The sequence below is a fragment of the Thalassophryne amazonica genome, chromosome 16, assembly GCF_902500255.1.
Source record: "Thalassophryne amazonica chromosome 16, fThaAma1.1, whole genome shotgun sequence".
Taxonomy (NCBI): Eukaryota; Metazoa; Chordata; class Actinopteri; order Batrachoidiformes; family Batrachoididae; genus Thalassophryne; species Thalassophryne amazonica.
The window spans coordinates 8,087,968-8,112,259 of record NC_047118.1 but is presented as its reverse complement, the minus strand read 5'-3'; the positions used below and the strand labels follow the sequence as shown (position 1 = coordinate 8,112,259).

The following is a 24,292-nucleotide window of genomic DNA, read 5'->3' as shown; positions in this document are numbered from 1 at the left end:
ATTTTGAATTAACTGAAGGCTTTTCAGGGAACTTTTAGGACAACCTGATAATAATGAATTACTATAGTCCAGCCTAGAGGAAATAAATACATGAATTAGTTTTTCAGCATCACTCTGAGACAAGACCTTTCTAATTTTAGAGATATTGCGTAAATGCAAAAAAAGCAGTCTTACATATTTGTTTAATATGCGCTTTGAATGACATATCCTGATCAAAAATGACTCCAAGATTTCTCACAGTATTACTAGAGGTCAGGGTAATGCCATCCAGAGTAAGGATCTGGTTAGACACCATGTTTCTAAGATTTGTGGGGCCAAGTACAATAACTTCAGTTTTATCTGAGTTTAAAAGCAGGAAATTAGAGGTCATCCATGTCCTTATGTCTGTAAGACAATCCTGCAGTTTAGCTAATTGGTGCGTGTCCTCTGGCTTCATGGATAGATAAAGCTGGGTATCATCTGCGTAACAATGAAAATTTAAGCAATGCCGTCTAATAATACTGCCTAAGGGAAGCATGTATAAAGTGAATAAAATTGGTCCTAGCACAGAACCTTGTGGAACTCCATAATTAAGCTTAGTCTGTGAAGAAGATTCCCCATTTACATGAACAAATTGTAATCTATTAGATAAATATGATTCAAACCACCGCAGCACAGTGCCTTTAATACCTATGGCATGCTCTAATCTCTGTAATAAAATTTTATGGTCAACAGTATCAAAAGCAGCACTGTCTAACAGAACAAGCACAGATGAGTCCACTGTCTTGAGGCCATAAGAAGATCATTTGTAACCTTCACTAATGCTGTTTCTGTACTATGATGAATTCTAAAACCTGACTGAAACTCTTCAAATAGACCATTCCTCTGCAGATGATCAGCTGTTTAACAACTACCCTTTCAAGAATTTTTGAGAGAAAAGGAAGGTTGGAGATTGGCCTATAATTACCTAAGATAGCTGGGTCAAGTGATGGCTTTTTAAGTAATGGTTTAATTACTGCCACCTTAAAAACCTGTGGTACATAGCCAACTAATAAAGATAGATTGATCATATTTAAGATCAAAGCATTAAATAATGGTAGGGCTTCCTTGAGCAGCCTGGTAGGAATGGGGTCCAATAGACATGTTGATGGTTTGGATGAAGTAACTAATGAAAATAACTCAGACAGAACAATCTGAGAGAAAGAGTCTAACCAATACCGGTATCACTGAAAGCAGCCAAAGATAATGATACGTCTTTGGGATGGTTATGAGTAATTCTTTCTCTAATAGTTAAAATTTTATTAGCAAAGAAAGTCATGAAGTCATTACTAGTTAAAGTTAAAGGAATACTCAGCTCAATAGAGCTCTGACTCTTTGTCAGCCTGGCTACAGTGCTGAAAAGAAACCTGGGGTTGTTCTTATTTTCTTCAATTAGTGATGAGTAGTAAGATGCCCTAGCTTTACGGAGGGCTTTTTTTTTTATAGAGCAACAGACTCTTTTTCCAGGCTAAGTGAAGATCTTCTAAATTAGTGAGACGCCATTTCCTCTCCAACTTACGGGTTATCTGCTTTAACCTGCGAGTTTGTGAGTTATACCACGAGAGTCAGGCACTTCTGATTTAAAGCTCTCTTTTTCAGAGGAGCTACAGCATCCAAAGTTGTCTTCAATGAGGATGTAAAACTATTGACGAGATACTCTATCTCACTTACAGAGTTTAGGTAGCTACTCTGCACTGTGTTGGTATATGGCATTAGGGAACATAAAGAAGGAAACATATCCTTAAACCTAGTTACAGTGCTTTCTGAAAGACTTCTAGTGTAATGAAACTTATTCCCCACTGCTGGGTAGTCCATCAGAGTAAATGTGGTGGGGGACTCATTTACATTTTGAGCAAAGCCAATTGAGTCTAATAATAGATTAAATGCAGTGTTGAGGCTGTCATTCTCAGCATCTGTGTGGATGTTAAAATCGCCCACTATAAATCTTATCTGAGCTAAGCACTAAGTCAGACAAAAGGTCTGAAAATTCACAGAGAAACTCACAGTAACAACCAGGTGGACGATAGATAACAAAACTGGTTTTTGGGACTTCCAATTTGGATGGACAAGACTAAGAGTCAAGCTTTCAAAGAATTAAAGCTCTGTCTGGGTTTTTGATTAATTAATAAGCTGGATGGAAGATTGCTGCTAATCCTCCGCCTCGGCCCGTGCTACGAGCGTTCTGGCAGTTAGTGTGACTCGGGGGTGTTGACTCATTTAAACTAACATATTCATCCTGCTGTAACCAGGTTTCTGTAAGGCAGAATAAATCAATATGTTGATCATTATTATATCATTTACTAACAGGGACTTATAAGAGACAGACCTAATGTTTAATAGACCACATTTAACTGTTTTAGTCTGTGGTGCAGTTGAAGTGTAATTTTTTTTTTGAATTTTTATGCTTAAATAGATTTTTGCTGGTTGTTGGTGGTCTGGGAGCAGGCACCGTCTCTACGGGGATGGGGTAATGAGGGGATGGCAGGGGGAGAGAAGCTGCAGAGAGGTGTGTTAGACTACAACTCTGCTTCCTGGTCCCAACCCTGGATAGTCACGGTTTGGAGGATTTAAGAAAATTGGCCAGATTTCTAGAAATGAGAGCTGCTCCATCCAAAGTGGGATGGATGTCGTCTCTCCTAACAAGACCAGGTTTTCCCCAGAAGCTTTGCCAATTATCTATGAAGCCCACCTCATTTTTTGGACACCACTCAGACAGCCAGCAATTCAGGGAGAACATGCGGCTAAACGTCACATCTGCCGGAGGGGAACTAACGGCGGCTAAGCTACCTTGGTCCACACTGACTACAGGGGCCTGGCTAGCTGTAGGATTTTCCAACATTTCACACCCAGAGCAGAAAAGTGCAGGAGAGACAGGAGAAGCCGCCATGCTAAACTGGCTAAGAGCTAGTAGCTGCGCTAAGCTAGCGGATTTCTAAAAACACGAAGTGAATAATATGTAAATAATTTAGAGGTGATTCAGCAGAGGGAGTGCTTTAGTTAAGGCACGTGAAGATTACACTGTGAAACAAATCGTTATCTAGATAACTAGATCTAACTGCGCAGATTAAACAGCTAACAGATACAGAAAAACACCGCTGTGCTCCGGAACAGGAAGTGATACAATACCGCAGTGAGAGCCAACCACCAGTAGAGGCAAGCAAGAGCCAACAAGAGAAGGAGTTTGCGAAATAAGGTCCGCCTCTGTCACGCATACGAACAGATTATATGTCCTCATGCACGAGCTGCAGGATGTTATGTCCATGAGATGATTACTCTGTGGTTCACATGTGTGTCCTGGCAGTCAATTCACATGATGTACTGTCTGGACTTTTCAATTGCGTGGAACGTGCCCTGGCGCACGGGGGGGCGTCTGGCTGGGTGGCACACGTTGCACCACTGGATGGCGCGTCATATGGGATATAGCCATCTTATGGCGCTGCCAGGTTGCCAGGGATTTTATCACAGGCTGCTGCCTGGCTGTTTTGCCCTGTAAGATGCATCTGGAACTGTTCCACAGGTGAATTCTTATACTATTGTCCTGGCTTGACAATACAGTTGGCACATCATTGCTCCTGAAGGATTCAATGGTTTACATGTCATACATTAGAGCTGAGACACGCCGTTCAGCTGCACTGTGCCAGACCGAGCCTCTGAAACGCATTGATTTGCTGTAGGTCAGCAGCGTGGCACAGCTGCTGCTGGTGTTACAGCTATGCTGATCATATTTTACATACATTATCTAATCCATGGGAGGGAATGACGATGTATCTGTAATATAAGGTTTATTATGGATGTGACACCCTGTTCCGATGTGTGCGCTGCTCCACGGTTCTGAGACGCATTGACTCACAGTGATACACAGTGCTTTAAGTTTGATTGCACAATGTTCACATCTAGTTCACAAGATGAATGCATGCCACAGACGTTGCACATAATATTTCCTTTGTGCGGCCCAAATGGGATCCAGTGGAGGTGCATGTATGGCTCATCCGTGGCACAGTCGGGATATGCCGGCAGTATTTGATGTGTCTGACCATGGCGAATGTCTCTTGAGCGCGATCAAGACTGTTCTGAATGCTGTTTTGATGCTGTGGGAATATTTAGAACGCAGTCAGACAGCACTTCAACCGCCATTTAAGCTTTTTCCACCTCGACTGCACCGTGAGTGTTTTGAACTTGTGCTAAACATTCAGGCAGAATGCTGCCGGAGGTTTTTGATTGCGCTTCGACTTTGCCCGAATGGAGGTTGAATTTTCATTCGCACTCTAGTGTGACGGGGGTGTAAAACATTTCAAATGCACGTGGCGTGGCTCTGTCCTTCCACTTCACAGTTTTGCTCTGTTCATGGACACGTCTTAAAATACACCCACCATATTTTGTAACCACATAGTTATTAGCACAGCTGTTATCACCACATGCAAACAGATGTCTGCATCTCTTCTTCAAACTAAAAATTTAATGTTATTCCACATCTGCCACTTCAATTAACCCATTAATTGAGTGCCTACCCGAAGGATGCATTAAGACATTTATCACTGTGTTCACTTAAGTAGAGCACACATACACCAGCGAGTTACATAACGCTGTAAGGTAGCCGAGCAGGCCGATTGGAGGAGGAACACTGATGGTGAGTGGGTGGTCAGGTACCACAGCTCGCTTCAGCAGCAGAGGAGATAACACGCTGTCTCTACGTCTCCGTCCCCATTTGGGTTTGAAAATAGTCGACCGCCCCAGCTGTTAGTCATCACGCTCTGCACTGAAGAGGAGGGAGGAGGTCACGTCTGTCAGCGGGCAGATAAGGAAAAGATGGCTTTACGTTGTGCTTTTCAGCCTCGTGAGCGTTACAGTTTGGCTCATTAATCACAGTGTATTTGCAAGTGTTTATCCGAAGTGTCTAACGGGAGAAATGAGCAAAACCCATGTCAACTTCATGCCCGCACTGCAAGTGTCTCATTGTGCTCATTTAGATGTGGAAACATTTCCCCGTTTGAAACTTGTTTTAATTTGTTTCTTAAAGGTTGCACCTTTTTGCGCATGAATAGTTAATCTACTTGTTGCAGTCGAGGACAAAGGTCAAGCTCTGATTAAAACCAGAATCGCTGGCGGCCAGGTTCAGGCTGTAAGCCGCCCGTGTCATGTGGAGGTGGTGACGTAGCCTCCATCCATGTCTGCTGGCTTGTCAAGGGAGTAATGCCGATGCAAAATTTATAGATTTCAGTTGGATCTTTCCAGAAGAGGAGGTGACTTCCAGCCAGAAGTGTTTATTCTCTGCAGCAGTGTTCCGTCTGGTTTCTCTGGATCCTACAAACAGTTAAATGTCTGTCTTGAATGAACAGTTCTTACAGTGGAAAAGGGTTTTCTCTCTCTTTCTCTCTCTCTTCATTTGTCTTGGGGGGGGTGGCAGTTATTTCATGGACGGTTGTAGGGAAATGTGCAAATATGCATTTTAACGTAGATGTGAAGCGCCTCCACGTGCATTAAACTTTCTCTCACATACAATAAAAAGACATAAAATAGCAATTGTGTAAAAATAAAAATCACCTTTTGGTTGAGATGTATATATAACTGCAACTCTGGACAGTTTTATAAAACATACCGAACAATAGAAAAACTACTGCAACAATAAATGGGTGATTCTTTAACTACGGGCACTATTGGCCTTGTAAATGTAATTTCCACCACACCATTGCCTTACAATATAAAGCGCCTTGGGGCAACTGTTTGTTGTGATTTGGCGTTATATACATGTGCTCTGATGTCACTGTTTATCTCCATAGAAACTACTCAAACAATCTTTCATACAAACTGTTTAAAGGGACATTACAGTGTTGTGGTGGAAATTACGGCAATAGTGTGGGACAACTACATTTTGTTTTAAAAAATCACAACAGTTGTATGACATTGAATACCCCAATTATGTTTTGATTTTTTTACTGATATTTTATTCAGAGATATTTTAAAACATTAGAAAAAAACATTTCTTTACCATTCATTTTTATCATTGAAGATCAAAAGTCTGGGTGTGGGACAAGCACAAAACGGCAATATTTGCATATAATGATGCTGAAAAAGTCATCATAGACTACTAGAACAAATTTCTTAACACACTTTCATTGTAAAGATAACTATAAAGTGTGAAATTTCCCCTTTTTTCTGTTTTTCATACAATATGATCAAAGGACATAAGTGCCCGTAGTCTAAGAATCACCCAAATGTAGAGGCGGCGCTACAGAAACACTTAATGTACTTTCCAGAGTGTAAGTTGCGGGTTTTGTTTTGTTTTTTTCCCTCCTAGTTTGGGAGGTCCTGCAACTCGTATTCCGGTGCAACTTATATACCAAAAAAATAAAAATAAATAATCATTCATTTGTTATTAATATTTAATATAGTCACTATTTATATAGGACTTTACCAGAAATACACACAGGCCACAATTGACAACCTGATCAACTCTATGCGAAGGAGTTGTGTTGCACTGCATGAGGCAAATGGTGGTCACACCAGATACTGACTGGGATCCCCCCCCCCCCCCCAATAAAACAAAACTGCACCTTTCAGAGTGGCCTTTTATTGTGGGCAGTCTAAGGCACACCTGTGCACTAATCATGGTGTCTAATCAGCATCTTGATATGGCACACCTGTGAGGTGGGATGGATTATCTCAGCAAAGGAGAAGTGCTCACTATCACAAATTTCGACTGGTTTGTGAACAATATTTGAGGGAAATGGTGATATTGTGTATGTGGAAAAAGTTTTAGATCTTTGAGTTCATCTCATACAAAATGGGAGCAAAACCAAAAGTGTTGCATTTATATTTTGTTGAGTGTAATAATAATTAACTAGATAATTCACAAATGGAAAACAAAGTTTAAAGGAGTAAAAATAAACTTGTAAAAAAAATATGTTCAAAGGAGAAGCAAACAGATAAAGGATTCTGGTAAAAGACTAAATGCCCATAATTACAAAGTGTGCTCCAAACAGTGCACAAAACCCCTGAATTAAACAGCTGTTAAGACAGAAAAATGGTGCGACTTATATATGGGTTTTTCCTCTTCAAGAGGCTTTTTTTTTTCCACAGCTGTTTCTTGTACTCTGGACAATACTGTAATTGTAGGATGAGTAAAGCAGAAATTTAAAATAAAATTTACAGATCTTCAAAAAAAAAAAAAAAACTAAAACATGTTTGTTTTCATTGAACATAAGTCCATTATGTTGCCTCAAAATGAATCATAACAGATCACTGAATTAGCCAAGGCCATAAGTATTTGGACAGTGACACAATTTTTGTAATATTGCTTCTGCATACCCTAATAACAATGGAGGTGAAATGAAACGATCACAACTTTCAACTTTAATTCAAGTAGTTTAACAAAAACATCACATTAACCACTTCAGAGTTACACCTGTTTTTGTATATTATATTTTTGAGTACCATCCCCAGCCACACATTAGTTTCTTGTTGTATATTTCATCACTTATTTGCCCACACAGCGGGCATCATCTCCTACCCAGAGGGTCCTACCCAACACGAATGTGATTGGGGGGGTGCACATTACACCTGGTGGTCAGCAGGTGGCAGACAAATATATCTATTTAAGATCAACCACAGAGATTCAAACATTTTTTTGAATCCATCCAGCGCACATTAACCAGCCACCAGGTGGCAGCCACATTTATGAGATGATACATAAGTAAATCAAAGTTGTGTTTTCTATTGATCTGGTGCATCAAAGTTCACCATTTCCAAATCACACCATCCTCATTATGTGATATTTAAATCTGACGAGTTTATTGTTTTTGAGTTACTGTTCATAATATGGCAGTGATGGGGAAAATGGTGAAAGTACCAACAGGTGCTGAGCTTTCAATGAAGTGTCACTGGGTTGCTGATGTCGTTGGGACTTGGAGCGAGTGATTTTTAGGTTATTTTAACTTGGGTGCTGGTGCAAACAGTCTGTCAAAACTCAAAAGAAGCATTGAATATTTAGATTTTGGTGAGGTTTAATTCGTACCTCACACAGTCAAACATGACTTACTGTTGCTAAATAAAACGCAACTGTGCACTTCTGGAAGTTGGCAACCCTGAACACATATTTTAGCAGGAAAAAAAGCCATCAGCAAACACTGGGGACAGGACGGGGAGAAATGGAGCAAAATCACTGTTTCTTATTTTACAGGGATAAAATGTGTTTTTGTCCTTTGGTCTGCCCCACAGCTCCCTCCTAACCTCACAAAGTCTGGCCGAGACTATTTAATTAACATGCTGCCTCCCCAAAGTCAGCATGAATGTTCCTTTGTTTCACCCTCACAAATATCAGGATCTGCATGTTCGGCCTTGATGTCGCCCACGTCACGCTCACTCACCAAAACTGTGATATTAGATCGGTTTTGTTCAATACTGTATCTCTCTTGGCGTTTTTGTTCCTTGTACTCGGACTGACATGAGGGGAAAAGATTTGTTTTTATCTTCTGATGTAATTATTTGGAATGAATTGCACATTGTTGTAACATTGAATATGTGACCTTCACTACTAAATTGATATGATCTGCACTACTTTGCAAAGGTTTGGAAACATTGGATAAAATGTCATGGTTTCTTGACATTTGTCCATTTATGAACCAAATAATCTTGGAATACTGGAAAGAATGTTTTATTTTGAAGGTTACGTTCATGGATTTCAATTATTTGGTTCATAAACAAACAAACAAAGGTACAGCAGACCAATGAGCTCATCACGCAACAACATGGGAAACATGTAAATGAAGAAAACATCTTTGAGTTCGGCAATGTATGCGCTGCAATTTCTCGTAACATAACAAAAAAATGTGTTGCAGCTTCTCACAACACATCCAAATAAAAAAAAAAATTCCCTGCAGCTTCTCATAACTAAACCAAATAAAAACGCATTACAAATTCTCATAACTCAAAAAATAAAAAAAACGCATTGCAACTTCTCATAATACAATCAAATACAAATCTTGCTGTAAATGTATTTACGAAAGGCACTTTTGTAAAACGTTGCCTTTGGCCTGTAACTTTGACTTTTCTCCCATTTTTCTCAAAATAAACCTCTCTGTCCTTGGCTGGCCCTCAAAGCCTGGTCCAAATCAGGTCAAAAGTCAAGTTATTTTCTTCACACACAGATGGACAGATGTAATGAAAAAGAAAAAAAATCTGATAGCTTTACATGATTTAATATGTACATCGATTGCCCATGATCAGAATGTGCAAATAACATAAGAAAATTGTGTTATTTGGACACATTCAAATCATGTGCAATCAATGTGCATATTTAAATCATGTTTCCTTCTTTTCAGTGTACAGTACAGAAAGCAGTACCCCCACTTGTGCTGCTGCATGCGGGTGCTGTAATTTAAAGAACTAAGTATATCTTATGTTGTGTGAGTGACATGAGCGTGTTCAGCTGATCCCAGTATCTTGCATCAACAATGGGAGTTGTGGAAACTGTGTCTGTTGATCACATTAGAAGGCTGCAAACACACAGTTTTGAAAGGCAAATATCAATTTTCTGCTGGGGCTTCTGACATTCTTATGGGATTTGGGGCGGGGGGGGGGGGGGGGGGGGATAGCCCAGTCTGGCCCAGCTCTAGAACCGCCAATGTAGGGAACACCAGAAAATAAAATCCAGATTTTATTTTATTGAGGTGAAATAATATAGCCCATCACTTTTCATATCACTTTTGAACAAATTACTCTTAAAAAAAAAAAAAAAACAATGAACACAAAAGTTTCATCTTTCTGTGTTATAAACTGAAATCTTGGCCCCATGATTATCTTTCTTTCTTTCTTTATTCATTCATTCATTTATTTATTTATTTTTACTTTCCTTTCCCAGCATCTTGTTTTCTTTGATCACAACTTGACAGAAGGGGCACGAAACGCTTTGTGACGCTTCAAAGTCAAAGCAGAACAATCTGCCCATTCGGATCCGTCAGTCTTCCGTCTGATGCAATTTTCTCGGTAGCGTCGTGAACGCGCCCTGTAAGATGTTATTAAAGGGGCGGACGAGAGGACGCGGGAACGTGCACGGTGGTTTCGACGGTTGCATAAAAAGTGCTCGTCGCCGGTCGCTCCGGCTGACCGGCGACAGTCTGCTCAGCGTGACACCGGATCGGACCCGGACCACGGACACGCGCGTGGACACGGTGCGTCTGTCCATCAGGTGACACAGTTGATCCTTTTTTAAAAATTATTATTTTATTTATTTTAAACCATTTTGCAGGAGTTTGAATTAAAATGTTGTGTGCGTGCGAGCTCGCGCTGTTGATTTCATACCGGACGTGCACGTGCGCGCGCGTGAGTTGAATAACGTTTCTAACTCGAGTTTTGTTTTTTGTTGTTGTTTTCTTTACATTTATAAAGGAGATCGTGTTTTTCGGTTTGAGTGTGATTTTCATTCAGTTTAATGGAAAGGTTGATTTTATTGGAAAAGGGGATGAAATTTGGAGCTTTTTTTTTTACCAAGAATTTTTCTCCATCGAAGAGGATTATCAAAAAGTTTAAAAACACCACATCCATCGAAATATCACTTAGATTTTTATTATTTATTTATTTATTTTTAATGACAAGAATAATCCAGAGCTGGATATAAATCTGGATCAGATGCTGATTCAGTTTCCAACATAATAGAGCTGAAAAAAACATTTCTGAAAAAAATCATACACACACACATATATATATATATATAGCTGCAATTCTGACTTTTCTTCAAAGTATGGCATTGTGAAAATGCAATTTTGTCCTTTTTTTTGTAACAGTATAGATAATATTCTTGTAGTTTCATGTTGTGTCCTGAATTTCTCTTAGTTTTGTCTGCATGCAGAGAGAGTTGGGTGTGGTGTCTGTTTCTGAAACCCTCCTGTGCACCGGCAAGGTTTCCTGTATAGTCATTTTGTAAATTGTGTTTGTAGCATGGCCCAAGCAGCTGGTCACCCTTTTGAGTCTGGTCTGCTTGAGGTTTCTTCCTCAAATCATCAGTGGCAGTTTTTCCTGACGAATGTCACCTGTGTTCTTGCTCTGGGGGTTGGTGAGGTTAGACCTTACTTGTGTGAAGCACCTTGAGGTAACTTTGTTGTGATTTGGCGCTAAATAAATTGAAATTGAAAATTGTATGTCCTTCTCCCAATACAACAAACACAAAGTGCAAGTAGTACACAAAGTAGTATCAATGTAAATAATATGGGCCAGACATACTACAAACCAAGAACCAGAACGTAGAACCGACTTACACCAGCTGACGTCACAAAATGATTTAGAGTAAAATAAATGGGTAATAAATTACGTTGAGTCAGGAAGGACATCTGGTGTAAAACGTGTGCCAAATCATCATGCAAAAAAGTCTCTGAACTGCTGTGGTTACCCATAGTGTTTGGGGGTGGGCGGGTGGTGGGGGCGGACTTTTATCTATAATTAAAATATTGTACCAAAACACAAAGCAGTAACAAAAGTTTCAGTTTGCTCTGTGTGGTGTCAACAGTTTAATGATACTTAATCAATCACTTGAGTGTCTCTTCAAGATCCTGTGCTTGTATATACCAGAGAGAACATACACTAAAAAAGGGACAATAAATCTACCATTAATCTTCATTAATGACCTAAAAGTTTTATCCCATTTGAATTAAAGAACAAGACAGGACCAGAACATGTGTCCATGGCCTGCTGGTGCTTTGACTTCTGTCACACATTAAATCATGGGGAGAAATTGTGATGGTGTGCAGGTCTTCTTTCCATCCAATTAGTTTAAAGTAATGTCAAATTGGGGGTGGGGGTGAACACTTGAAAAGCAGTCATGAAATGCAGTAAATTGAGCGATTTAAAACCGTTTTGATTCCTGACCATCAGAGGGAGCTACAATGTAGAGAAATGTGGCAAGAACACTTTCATGGCCAACCATACTCTCTAAATGAACTCTTATATTACAGTAATGGTGTATGAATTTTATCTCAAGCAATATTTTGCTGCTCATAATGATCAAAAATATTGTTTTAAAGGTTTTTTTTATCTTTGTGTGTTCTTTAGTGTGTCACATGCAGCAAGTCTTTTAAGAAGTTATGGTCGTTGCATGAGCACATAAAGATTGTCCATGGGTATGCGGAGAAAAGGTTCTCGTGTGAAATCTGTGAGAAGAAGTTCTACACTATGGCTCACGTTCGCAAGCACATGGTTGGTAAGTATGGAAGATGTAGTTATCATTTACAGAGTATGGAGAAGAAAATCAGATTAGCAGCCCATGTTGGTGATCTCCTTTTGCAGGTGTCTTGTGGCACATCAGTGTGTCCTTTCAAGTCCACTGTGATGCCTAAATATAGTTAATATCAACACATGAGACAGCAGTTGATTTTGAAATGATGAAAATCCTCTTTAGCTGACCAAAACCTTTTAATCATAGTTTTTATTCATCTTTAAAATTAATGTAAAACTAGTTAGTTAGTTAAATACATCTAACTTAAATCCAGTGGCTTTGTGTTATTACTTTTAATTACATTTTTTAAGTAATTGTGAATATTTTGGGGTAATAATAAACTTTGCTATAAAATGTAAAACCAGAGACGTCATAAAATGTCTTTACGTTTTGGAAAGATTTTGATATACTTGTACTGATTGGTTACCTGAAGGTGAATGTACATATTATAGTAATATACAGTTCATTTTTAAAACCTGATGTATTGTTTGTACTGTTGAAATCATACACTGTCTATTTGTAACCTTTTATTTGTTCAGATGTATACACAGTTTTCTCAGTATTATTCTTTCCCCTCTTGTTTTTCTTTTTTCCTTTCTCTTCTAAACACCCACGCCTAGCTCACACGAAGGACATGCCATTTACCTGCGAGACGTGTGGGAAGTCATTTAAACGCAGCATGTCTTTAAAAGTTCACTCACTCCAGCATTCTGGAGAGAAACCTTTTCGTTGTGAGGTAAGAAACACTTTGCGGTTACATGCACAAATGATAACTGGTATGCATGGACAGATTGTACATCCACCCGCCACTTTATTAGGTATACCTGTTCAATTGCTCATTAAAACAATTACCTAATCACCCAAATATGTCACAGAAACATTACACATTTGGATTTATAGACATGGATAAGGATCTGCTGAAGTTTAAAACAAAGGTCAGAATGGAAAAGTGAGCGTGGCATGGTTGTTTGTGCCAAATGGGCTGGCTTGTGTTTTTAGAAACTGCTGATCTGCTGGGATTTTCATGCACAATCATGTTGACTTTTTTTTTCTTTTCTTTTTCAAAGAATGGGAGGGGGGGGGTAAAATTGACAGCAACAGTTGTGTGGGTGAAAATGCCTTGTTGGTGGCAGAAGTCAGAAGAATGGCAAGAGTGGTTCAAGTTGGTTGAAACCAGGGTTCTGCACAGAAAGAATTGAGTGATGGATGGTGACGCACCGGACAGCACAGTATATTCTACAGTAACATCCATAGAGCTGTAATACTGAATAGTTCACCTTAGCCATCATTGCAGTGCCACCACCATTGTGTGTTACCGTCTGACATTTATTTCACCAGTAAGCTCAGGGGTAATACAGATGCTGGAAGTGATATTTTGCAAAATGGTGATGCCATAAATTAGAGCAAGGACTAAAAATATAAGAACTGTTTTTTAAGAACCATTTCAGCAAATGGAAAAGCCAAGTGACTGCTGTCCGATTTACAAGAAGTCACTTTCTGCTTTTCAGTTTTACAGACTGATCACGGAGGTTTATGACATGCATCTGGATTATACCAAAGGAAAATCTGATGGTGATACTGTTAAATTTCCAAGTTATAAAATGTTGGATAGATGTGCTTTTGAGGTACAGCAGACTGCTGGATCAGCTGTGAGAGCCAAATAAAAAATTTTAATGTCCACACTCATAGACAGACACACAGAAAAGACGAAAATAAATGTGCGCAGTCAAAAATTACGTCTAAAAAATGGTCACAGAAGAGTGTGAAATAAAACATACATTCGGCTCCAGGCTCACCTGGGGGGGGTGGGGTGGGGGGGGGGGTGACTCTTCTCCTGCTCCACTCCTGGAAGTAACACATGTGACAAATTACAGGATTATATTTGTTATTGGTGTCAAATATTACACATTACAGTTGTGGAAATGTCATGAAAACATGGATCCACCCTTCCTTGTATCAACAATTCGGGCTGGTATTGGTGTGGTAACAGCGTCATATCATATCATGTCAATATGGAGTATAATCTCTGAGGAATTATTTAAAGCACCATGTTGAGTCTTTATGAAGGATTGTGGCAGTTCTCAAAGCAAAAGGGACGTCTAAGCAAGTTCTACCAGGGTTTACCAATTGAAGCCTCCAGGGTGTGTAGGTGACAGCAGGCTTTAAAAAGTCTCCAGTGGCTCCCCCCATTGTCTGCTTTTCATTGGATCTAATTCTTGCTTCATACATATTCAGCAGAACAGGAGTTGGGATTTCTGGTTCCCAACGGCACACGGAGTCCATCATGGGACGGCATCTTCAGAAACCACAGCAGTTGGTAGAGTTACCGTATTTTCCGGACTATAAGTCGCACCAGCCACTTTATCCATTATAAAGAAAAATAAACCATAAATAAGTTGCACTGGGCTATAAGTCCCATGGACATACAGGTATGTTAACTTAACATGAAAAGTTCAGATGATAATATTGTGACGGCTACCGTTTTCGGATGCATATTTCACCAGTCGTAACTTGTAATCTGCAGAGTATGATTTCTTTTTGGTGGCATTTTTTCGGGCCTTCGCCGTTGTCTTAAGTTATCAGTAACGTTGAAATTTTTATTTTTCTATGGTAGTCAGAAGTCACAGGAACAGTCACACAAGCCTCGAGTGCCCTCTCGTGAGCTGCATTTTACCTACGGGTAGTTTGTATTTGCGGACCACACTGCGAGCCGAACCATGCAGCACCCTACCTGCGCAGGCTCTATGACCACCCAGCGGTGTCGATCCAGCTCTCCTTGTCCAAGTGCAGACGCTAATCCTCCGCCGTCGCTCAGTGCTCCATGCAGCTCTCAGCGTCAACTCTGCTCACACTGATATCCAAGGGTGAAGCTGTTTTGTTAGCCGTCCCGGAATAAACACCACGTTCGTCTGCTTCAAACGCTTTCACAACATCGACGCCAGCTCCTTCCAAGTGCACACGCTAATCCTCCGCCGTCGCTCACCAGTTCTCCCACGCAGCTCTCAGCGTCAACTTAAACACTCTGCTCACACTGTATATCCAAGGTTGAAGCTGTTTTGTTCACCATGCCGGAATAACAGCAAGGCACCGTGTTCGTCCAACGTTCTGTTCTGATTGGTTACACGACCAGCGTGACCTATAGGCGGTCGCCATACTACAGTGCCCATGATGCATTGCTTTTCCTTTTCCGGTGGCCATTTTAAACCATAGAATCGACTCTGTCAAGTAAAATTGTTTGTAATAAGTAAATTAATTGAGATCCTACCGGTATATTTTTCATTATAAGTCGCACCGGAGTATAGGTCGCACCCCCGGCCAAAAACATGTAAAAAAAAAAAAAAGTGCGACTTATAGTCCGGAAAATACGGTAGTTTGTTCCCTTCAGCAACCAGAGTCTGATATGACCTTCGCCTACTGTGGAGCATTTGATGAAATCTGGTCCGGTCAGTCGCCTCTCCTGGGCTCTGTGTCCTATTCAGGGACTGCATTCTCCTTCAGTCCTCTGGGTGATGGGTAGACCTGGACATGTTTACCTGCAGGCCCAGGGGACCCCTGGTGCTGTGGTGGCTTTCGCTGCCTGAGGATCTAAACTAAGTATAGATGTCCAGGCTTTTTATATGCCTGAATATTCAGGAGAAGATTTTTGAAACACTTATCCACTAAATTTTAACCATTAATGCCCACTGGTGAGGTAAGGTCATCCACTGCACGCCCTAAATGACCCAATCTTTTTCCCCCTAAAAGGATATTTTAATCCTAGTTTTTTTGCTGTTGCTCTGTGCCCCACAGACAGGGACAGCATCACTTCCTAAAATTGCATCTCTTCAGTCAGCAAATGTCTGGCTGAACACTGAACAGTTGCTCAGTCTTCATCTGGCAGGTTTCCTGTTTAAGCCCTGACACTTCACACGGATTCATGGCCAAAATTTAGCAGACATCTTTACTTCTTTTTCTGAACAGCAAAAATTGCTCCTATTCTTATCGTACACATAAAAGAACATCGGCTGTCACTTTTCACTCATGGTAATTAATTCACAGCTAATTTCTTTCAATTTCCAAACCTGCAATCATATAAAATTCAGCTTTATTGCCCCCACTCTTTCAGTTCCTGTGCCCCCCTGACATTTATCATTTATTTGTCGGCATCCTAATAAGCACCAACACTGTGATTCTTTTTAACAGGCCAAGATCTAAATACCTGAAATATACAAATGGTAACATAAATGGATTGCATTTATATAGTGCTTTTCCATCTGCATCGATGCTCAGAGCGCTTACCAGTTATGCTCACATTCACCCATTCACACAAACACGCTCACACACCAGTGTCAGTGGTTCTGCCATACAAAGCGCTCACTACACACCAGGAACAGCTTGAGGATTAAGGACCTTGCCAAAGGGCCTTTAGTGATTTTTTCCAGTCAGGCTGGAGTTTGAACCAAGGATCTCTGGTCTCAAGCCCCAACGCTAATCACTAGACCATCACCTCCCACTGTTCAATGTTCAGTATCCACATCTTATGTCTAGGTTAATGTCCCAAGTCTCATAACCAGACAGGAAGCACAATTAATCTTGTGTGTATGCACAGCCTAAACCATGTCAATATTGGCTCATCAAACGTCGGGTATTCACCAGTTAATGGAAAATAAATGACTATAGAACTAAATGGTCACTGTTGACGCTTTGAAAGCACAACGTGTGTTCCAGTTGTAACCAAAAGCATTTCTCACTGCCAAAAAGACTAACGTAGGTGCAGAAGTGGTGTCACTTCCAAGAATATCTCTGCTTTTGAGAAGGTTCTTGCAAATAGGACTTTTTTAAAGCAATAATTATCAAGGTTGATTACATATCAATGTCGATTTATTTTTTTTTTTTTTCTCAGACGTATCAGTACCTACTAATTATCTTCTCCATGTCCACATTCACTGTTGACAGATCCAGTGTTTATTTCCACCAACAGTCTTAATTTCCACTCACTTTAATAGATTGCACAGAGACACCATGTGTGGATGGGTGGAATGGCTGTAATTACAGTCACTCTACACTATACTGTGTCGTCATATGCTTATTAGGAAAGTATGTAATTGTATATCACAATCTTGTCCCTCAGTTGTCTTATTTGAACACAAATACATCATACAGCTTAGTTTGTTATTATATGTGTATTCAACCAGAGGTTTCATTTTTAGCAAAGATCAACCCATGCAATGTACATTTGGGTGATCTTGTGCAGTTTGGGAATCAGGAAGGTGGAGGATCTCTATTCAGGCATTTTCGGTTTTCATGAGCAGCCTGATGTTGTCAGTCTTCGCAATACTTGAACCTAAATTCTGTGCCTCCACACCCTCTCATTAGGGCGCCTCATGCCGTATGAATTCTGGAATAGGCTCCACCCCACCCTTAATTGGAGTAATTGGTTGAAATGAGTGAGTGAGTGAATGAATGAAGTAAAGCTGTAGAAACTCTGTTCCTTAAAATGTGTTTATCCTGAAGTATTTAAAAAAAATGTGTAGGTTAAAGTCTTCCTATAATGTGACGCTGCATTAGAAAAGAGCAGCAATGATTAGTAAGTGAATAAATCTTGTTCAGCAGGAGAACCAATTTGCTGATTCTTAGCTGTCTCTATCTTGTTTTATCTTAACTAGGAGTGTGATTGCAAAAAGGGTTCTATAAAAAGGTAAATGGTGAATAACTCAGTCAGTGTTTTTATTTATTGCTTTGATCCCTAAAATTACATTTGTTTATTGTGACTGTGTCATCAGAGTTCCTGCCTACTGCAAGTTTTCTATCACCTGGCTTCATGTATGCATATGCATATGTACCAAAACGCACTCCCACTCGAGTATTAGTCACATCTGTCCAAAAAATGCCTCGGGGGGGGGGGGGGGGGGTTGTCACATCTGTCTACAAGTTGCATTTATTTTTGATATATGGTGGTTCTGCTTCATGCAAAAAGAAATAAATAGAATTTTACTGGTGTAGTATTTATAACACAAATGCAACGTTAGCAAGGAGAAGCTATTGAGCTAATTAATATTATTGTGTAGGAAATGTTAATACTAAACTATTTACAAAACAATTAGGTGTCAAAATAAGATGCAACACATTATTTGTGCCACTCAAAAAGCAGTTCCTGTCTAACACAACACAGAGAGGTGCATCACAGGCCTGACACTTACACGGTGTGCCACTCCTGTTGGCTACCGAGAGACAGCGTTGGCACCTCAATCTGCCTTTAGTGGCTTTTTGGCAAGGATCTGTGCCTATCTCAGTTGGCACAGGAATGTGATTCTGGCTCCTGCTCTGGGGGACACCTGTCTTGTCCGTGCTACAAAGATGACACATTAGCTCCACCATGAAATCTTTGTGTGTCATGGGCTCCACTTGCTTGACACCGCTTATCTCATGGTGAAAGATGAATGAATTTGTGGTTGCAATGTCAAGGAATTGCAGCAACACAGTCCTGTACCAACGCACAGTTTTTCTGTGGGTGGAGTAATACTGGATGAGCTGTTCGGACAGGTCGACTCCACCCATGTTTTTATTGTAAGCCACAACTGGGGTAAGACAGGGAATGTCTTTCACTGTATATCTCTTCCATCCTTCACCCTTCTCTGCACTGTCTCACCTGAAAATGCAGGATGGATGGTACAGCACACAGGCACATGATTCATGACCACATAATAAGACAGCCCATGCTCTCTTGTGGTCACAGTCTTCCCAGTGTAGATGGTAAACCTGAGTGTGTACCTATTGCTTGACTTAGCCAACACAAAAATTTCACCGCCATTTAGTTGGCTTGTCTTTCGTATATTGTCATTCCAGTTTTTGCCTTCATCGCCACCATTCTTTCATTCTCAGGTTGTAATAAGGCTGGCAGGCATTGAGGAAGAGGCCTGACTCAAAACAGTTTGTCATGTCGGGTGTTTCTTTTTTTCTTGTCTTCATAGCTCTTCCACCTTAATATCAGTCCATTTCTATTTTTCCCTAATTCCTTGTTTTTTTTGCAGCATTTTTTGTGTTAGTGCAAATTGATCTCAACTGTTACATGTTGCAAAAAAACAACAGAAAAAGGTCTTTTGGACTTTGGGGTGTAAGCATATCAACCTGGATTCCTGGTGTTCTCCCTGGCTGGAACCTGCTTACTGCTGGGGTAGTGTCAGCATCCTCCTCAGTTTTCCAGGAGCCACAGCTGGGGCATAGCTCTGCTGCACATGCGAACGCAGATCTCGATCTGGAAACTGAAGCGCGCGATCCGATCCTCTGTGCAGATCTCGCTGTGCATGTCGGTGGATCTACCTGCTGTCGTTGTTCGTTCAGAACAATGAAGGCTTTGTTGTAAGAATGCACTTCATCATCAGAACATTGCTATCTGGTTCAGATTCTGACGATGCACTGCACACCTTGTCTCCCTCAAATAAAAAAAAATAAGTTGAAGCGCTTGCTCCACATTCATAAGACGCCTCATTATTTTTACATACAAAACAAAAGACGACAACACTACACACTAACCGCACACGCTAAATGCACTCCATAACAGACTAAATACACACGGCAAATATCTCTCCCATGCCAAAACTCTCTGATCGCTGTCTGCTTTTCTGTCTCCACTCTGAAATCACCCTCAATGTTGCTTCCCTCAGCAACAGGGTTTGCATTCTCAACCAATGATAAAGAGAAATTCGTTTTTGTTTTTGTTTTTTAACTTGGTTTCTACTGGCACAAGAAAGACTGAAGAAAACTCCCCTTTGTGCGCATCCAGCACGAAGTGCACAACCATGTGGGGTCTGTTGTTGCTTGGTGATTTTGTGATTGGTTAGCTCCTGTGTATTAATGTGCATGTTTTCTGAACACTTCTTTTTGTTTGTTTGATTTATTTACTTTGCAGAACTGTGACGAGCGATTCCAGTACAAGTACCAGCTGCGCTCCCACATGAGTATTCACATTGGACATAAGCAGTTCATGTGCCAGTGGTGCGGCAAAGACTTTAACATGAAACAGTATTTTGATGAGCACATGAAAACACACACAGGTGAGCAGTTGATCCTCTGGAAAAAGTCACTTGGCTCAAATGTTCCAGTGGGCATTGGTCTAATTTAGCCTTTTTTGTTGTTGTTATTAAAGAAACATTAACAGAAAAGTGACTGTAGAATGTTCAGCGGTATTTCTGCCACAACAACTGCACTCTTTTTTTTTTTTTTTTTTTTTTTTTTATTTATTTAATCTTTGCCAAACAGCAATGTTCTTGGATTCAGTCAGTCATTTTAGGGGGCTGAACAGTGCAGTGGAGGCGCAGAGTTTTTCCAGTTTCCATAATGAGAGGGAGGCTTTACATCAAAGAAGAGACTTGCATATTGTGGCTTCTGACTGCCAAGACGCATGCTGGATTACATCCCTTTGATTTTCCTCCTCTGCTGCACCGTTATTTCCAAACCTAAAGTGAGCACAGCCCATATGTTATTCACTGGTTTTCTCCAGTCATGCCTGTCGTGGGTGGACATGCTGCTCTCTGTTGGCTTTCACAGTTCTATTTGTGACATGTAATTATGCTAGCCGCTCTTCTCCCTACCATTAGCTACCAATTTAGCCTTCTGTAGTAACAGACACACCCAGTTATGCCCTGTAATACTCAGAACACATTAAACACAACTGGCCCGAGTGGAGTTCAGAGAATTCGCTTGGTTTTTCAAATCTTCTGGCCGCTATGATATAGCGGCTACAGACTACTGCCACATTAGCTGTCAACTTTTGATATTCAGCTAGTTTGAAGGAGCTTCATGCATAACGTGCTGGAATAAGGCATTTAGAGAGCCCTTCAGCGGCCTGTTAATAGGTGGCTGTGTGGGTGGCAGCGCGCACATTCAGTGGCTCCATGGAGGGAGTTTAATGAGAGCAGCCTTCCAACAGAGCTGCTGCTCTTCACGTTCACCTCCTCTCCTCAAAGTGTGAACTGTGATAGCTTCCTGTGGAGTGGGTGGTTTGACAGCAAAGGCCTTCAATTCAAGGTGAAGAGTATTAGCATTTTCCAGACATAGCGGATGGTCTCTGTAAAGGCAAACGGTTAATAATAGTTAACTTGGACCAGTGTGTTGGCGGATGTTTAAGATATGGCAACTTTTAAGTCCATCACAGTGGACCACAAAGGAGCTGATTGACGTTTTGGTGCGGTTTGTCTTCCCCACTTGGTTTCAGTGCGGAATGTTCACGGTTCAAATCCCACTCCTGCCACATTTCTCCGTGTAATGTGGAGTTGCATCAGGAAGGGTATTTGGCATAACTCTGTGCCAGTTCAACATGCAGATCCACCATGGATTTGCTGTGGCAACCACGAGTGCAAAACACGGGAGCAGCCAAAGGGACTTATTATGCATGTCTGTCTGTCTGTTTTCTATTGTTAGCACAATATCTCAAGAACCAGTTGACCATTTTCATTTATATTTAGAATAAGTGTGTACTCGGGTGATCCCGTGACACCAGTTGATTACGGTGACCTTGGGGTCAATTTCAAGGTCATAGCGAGATATTCAAGATATTGTTGTCAGCCTTGTTAGCGTGATATCTCAATCAGTTGACCAATTTCATTCATATTTCGCATAAGGGTGTACTTATGTGATCTCCCCACTGACACCAGTTGATTAGGGTGACCTTGGGGTCATTTTCAAGGTCACAATGACGAGATATTATTGTCACCCTCATCTCAAGACCCAGTTGACCAATCCCATTCATATTTAGCATAAGGGTGTACTTGGGCAATCCCTCAACATTTTGTATTACTGATTTTTGGGGACTGGGGTGGCGGTTGGGGGGGATATGTCATCTCCTGATGACTCTTGTTAAAACAAGCAACACGTGTAAACTGCATGTACACACTCTTCACTGTCACCTTTTAAATATGAAATTCAGAAGCCATGCAGTCCTCTTTCGTTCACTTGTTTGAATACACTTGAGAATCAGAGGTGGAAAATCAGATGGAATGTGAGTAAACTGTTGGTGATGTAATAAGGTCCCATTTAGCACAGCATGTGATGTCTTCCCCTTGATGTGGATTATGACGCAGTGATCAAAACACTCAAAGGTGTTGAAGCAAAGATTGTCGTCACTAATGCACAGTACTGACAAAACTTTGGCCCGTTCTCAAGCATGTGGTATCAATGCATTAATTCCTGTGTGTGTGTGTTTGTTTGTATCATAATGTATTACACACACACACACCCCCACTGGCTTGTTCAGCTGAATAGCTGCTGTCCTCGACAGCACATTCAGTGCATCACTATAAATACATGTCATGTCTAAAGTTTTTTTTTTTTTTAATCTTATTGGTGCGAGCAGTGAGGGATTTTATCAGCTGGGTGAAGTTGACGGGTGCAGAGACAGACTGAAGCAGCAGTGGGAGTGCATATTTTTCAGTGCAGCTCCCCTCCACATAAGCTACATCCCGTGAGCTGCGTGTGAAAAGTGACCGACATACCTGGAATCCAGTATTAACATCCAAACCAAAACGGATTTGCAAAAATGTAATTCAGATCACATTTCAATTCACCTACAAATGAGGCTTGAAACAGATTTGGAGAAAAGCGATTTCAGCAACTCTTGACTCTGTTCAGATTAGCAACATGAAGTCAGATTCAAGTCTGATTTTTGCTGGCAATTTGAACAGCTTGATCACAGATCTCTAGTTTAGCCAGCATCCACCAGGGGGCAGACACATCTATGGAATATTAGACAAAACAAAGTTGCTTTTTCCATCAGTGTGGTCCATCAAAGTTCATCAAATGTGACGGGCTTGTCTTTTTTATATGTTCTTTTAATTTATTGAGTTATAAAATTATAGCATTTGTTGTTTTTGAGTTATTGTGTATACCGGCTGCCTAGGATAGTCTCAGTCACAAACGCACTCACCTGTGTTTTTGTTACCAGCACTTGGAATCGTCAGAGTCCCTCTGTACCTCATGTGTTCTTTCTGTTTTTACTGATGCAGGAGAGAAGCCTTTCATTTGTGAGATCTGCGGGAAGAGCTTCACCAGTCGGCCCAACATGAAGCGCCACCGTCGCACCCACACTGGTGAGAAGCCGTACCCCTGCGAGGTTTGTGGCCAGCGCTTCCGCTTCTCCAACATGCTCAAAGCACACAAAGAGAAGTGTTTCCGGGTCACCAGCCCTGTGGTTCTACAGACCAGCGGTTCAGCCGTGCCTCTCGGTATCTTTGCCAACGCCTTCTCATCCTCTCCTGGCCACGGACCCTCAGCTCCCTCCCCAGCCGGCACCTCGGTGCCGCAGGGCCTCAGCCCCTCAGGAGGGCCCATGACTCAGCGAGGCCCAGTCGGACACACGTTCTCTCGTGTGCAGCATCACTCGTCCCACTCTCACCACCATTCCCACCTTGCAACAGCTCAGCAGCACCTTTCAACAGCACCCCAGCATGCACCGCCCCACTCCCACCACCATCTTACTGTGCCTGCAGTACCCCACCTCCCCCTCCACCAGCCCTTTTTAAGAGTGAGCCCCTAAACCACTATGGGCATGAAGACAGCAGCTATCTGCACCACATGGGCCCCCCTGAAAAGGGCTCTGGAGCCTCACAGCACCTCTGAACTGTGCTGCAGGCTCGTACCAAACCTCGCCTTTTTACTCCACTTCTCATAGTCCTGCCTCTGTGTGTTTTTGGCGGGGTCGGGGTCCTAATGGTGGGATACGGCTCCAGGTCAGCTATCAATACATCAAGCTAAAAAGCTCAACGTCCTCATCTGTGTTTGTGCAAAAATATTCTAATTCTTCCCCTTTGAGCACACATTATTAAGGACTTTAAACCCCTTTTCAAAAAACACAGATTTTATGAGCTCGTGTGTGTGTGTGTCTTTGAACTGTTTGTTAGAAAGTCTGCAGAAAATGGTTTCACTATCTGTAAAGTATTTCCTTTTCATCCCAAGCTGCTGATAGAAGTCGCCGTAGGTTACCTTGTATGGGGTTAAAATTGTCTCAATATTTGTAAATGCATGCAGGGTGATCTACAAATAATCACTGATTTGTAAATGTGTTTAGATATCCACAAATGCAATTTTCATATTTGTAAA

General features: G+C 41.1%; 1 protein-coding gene across 1 annotated transcript; it reads left to right on the top strand.

The window, feature by feature from the left end:
* The first annotated feature begins 12,050 nt into the window (after window positions 1-12,050).
* LOC117528454 (zinc finger protein 652-like) lies at window positions 12,051-23,842 on the top strand. The gene is given in 5 exon segments (XM_034191086.1): window positions 12,051-12,205; window positions 12,841-12,956; window positions 20,109-20,253; window positions 23,200-23,688; window positions 23,691-23,842. Coding segments are annotated over 5 exon segments (900 nt in total). The 5' UTR covers window positions 12,051-12,177; the 3' UTR covers window positions 23,813-23,842.
* Window positions 23,843-24,292: the final 450 nt, after the last annotated feature.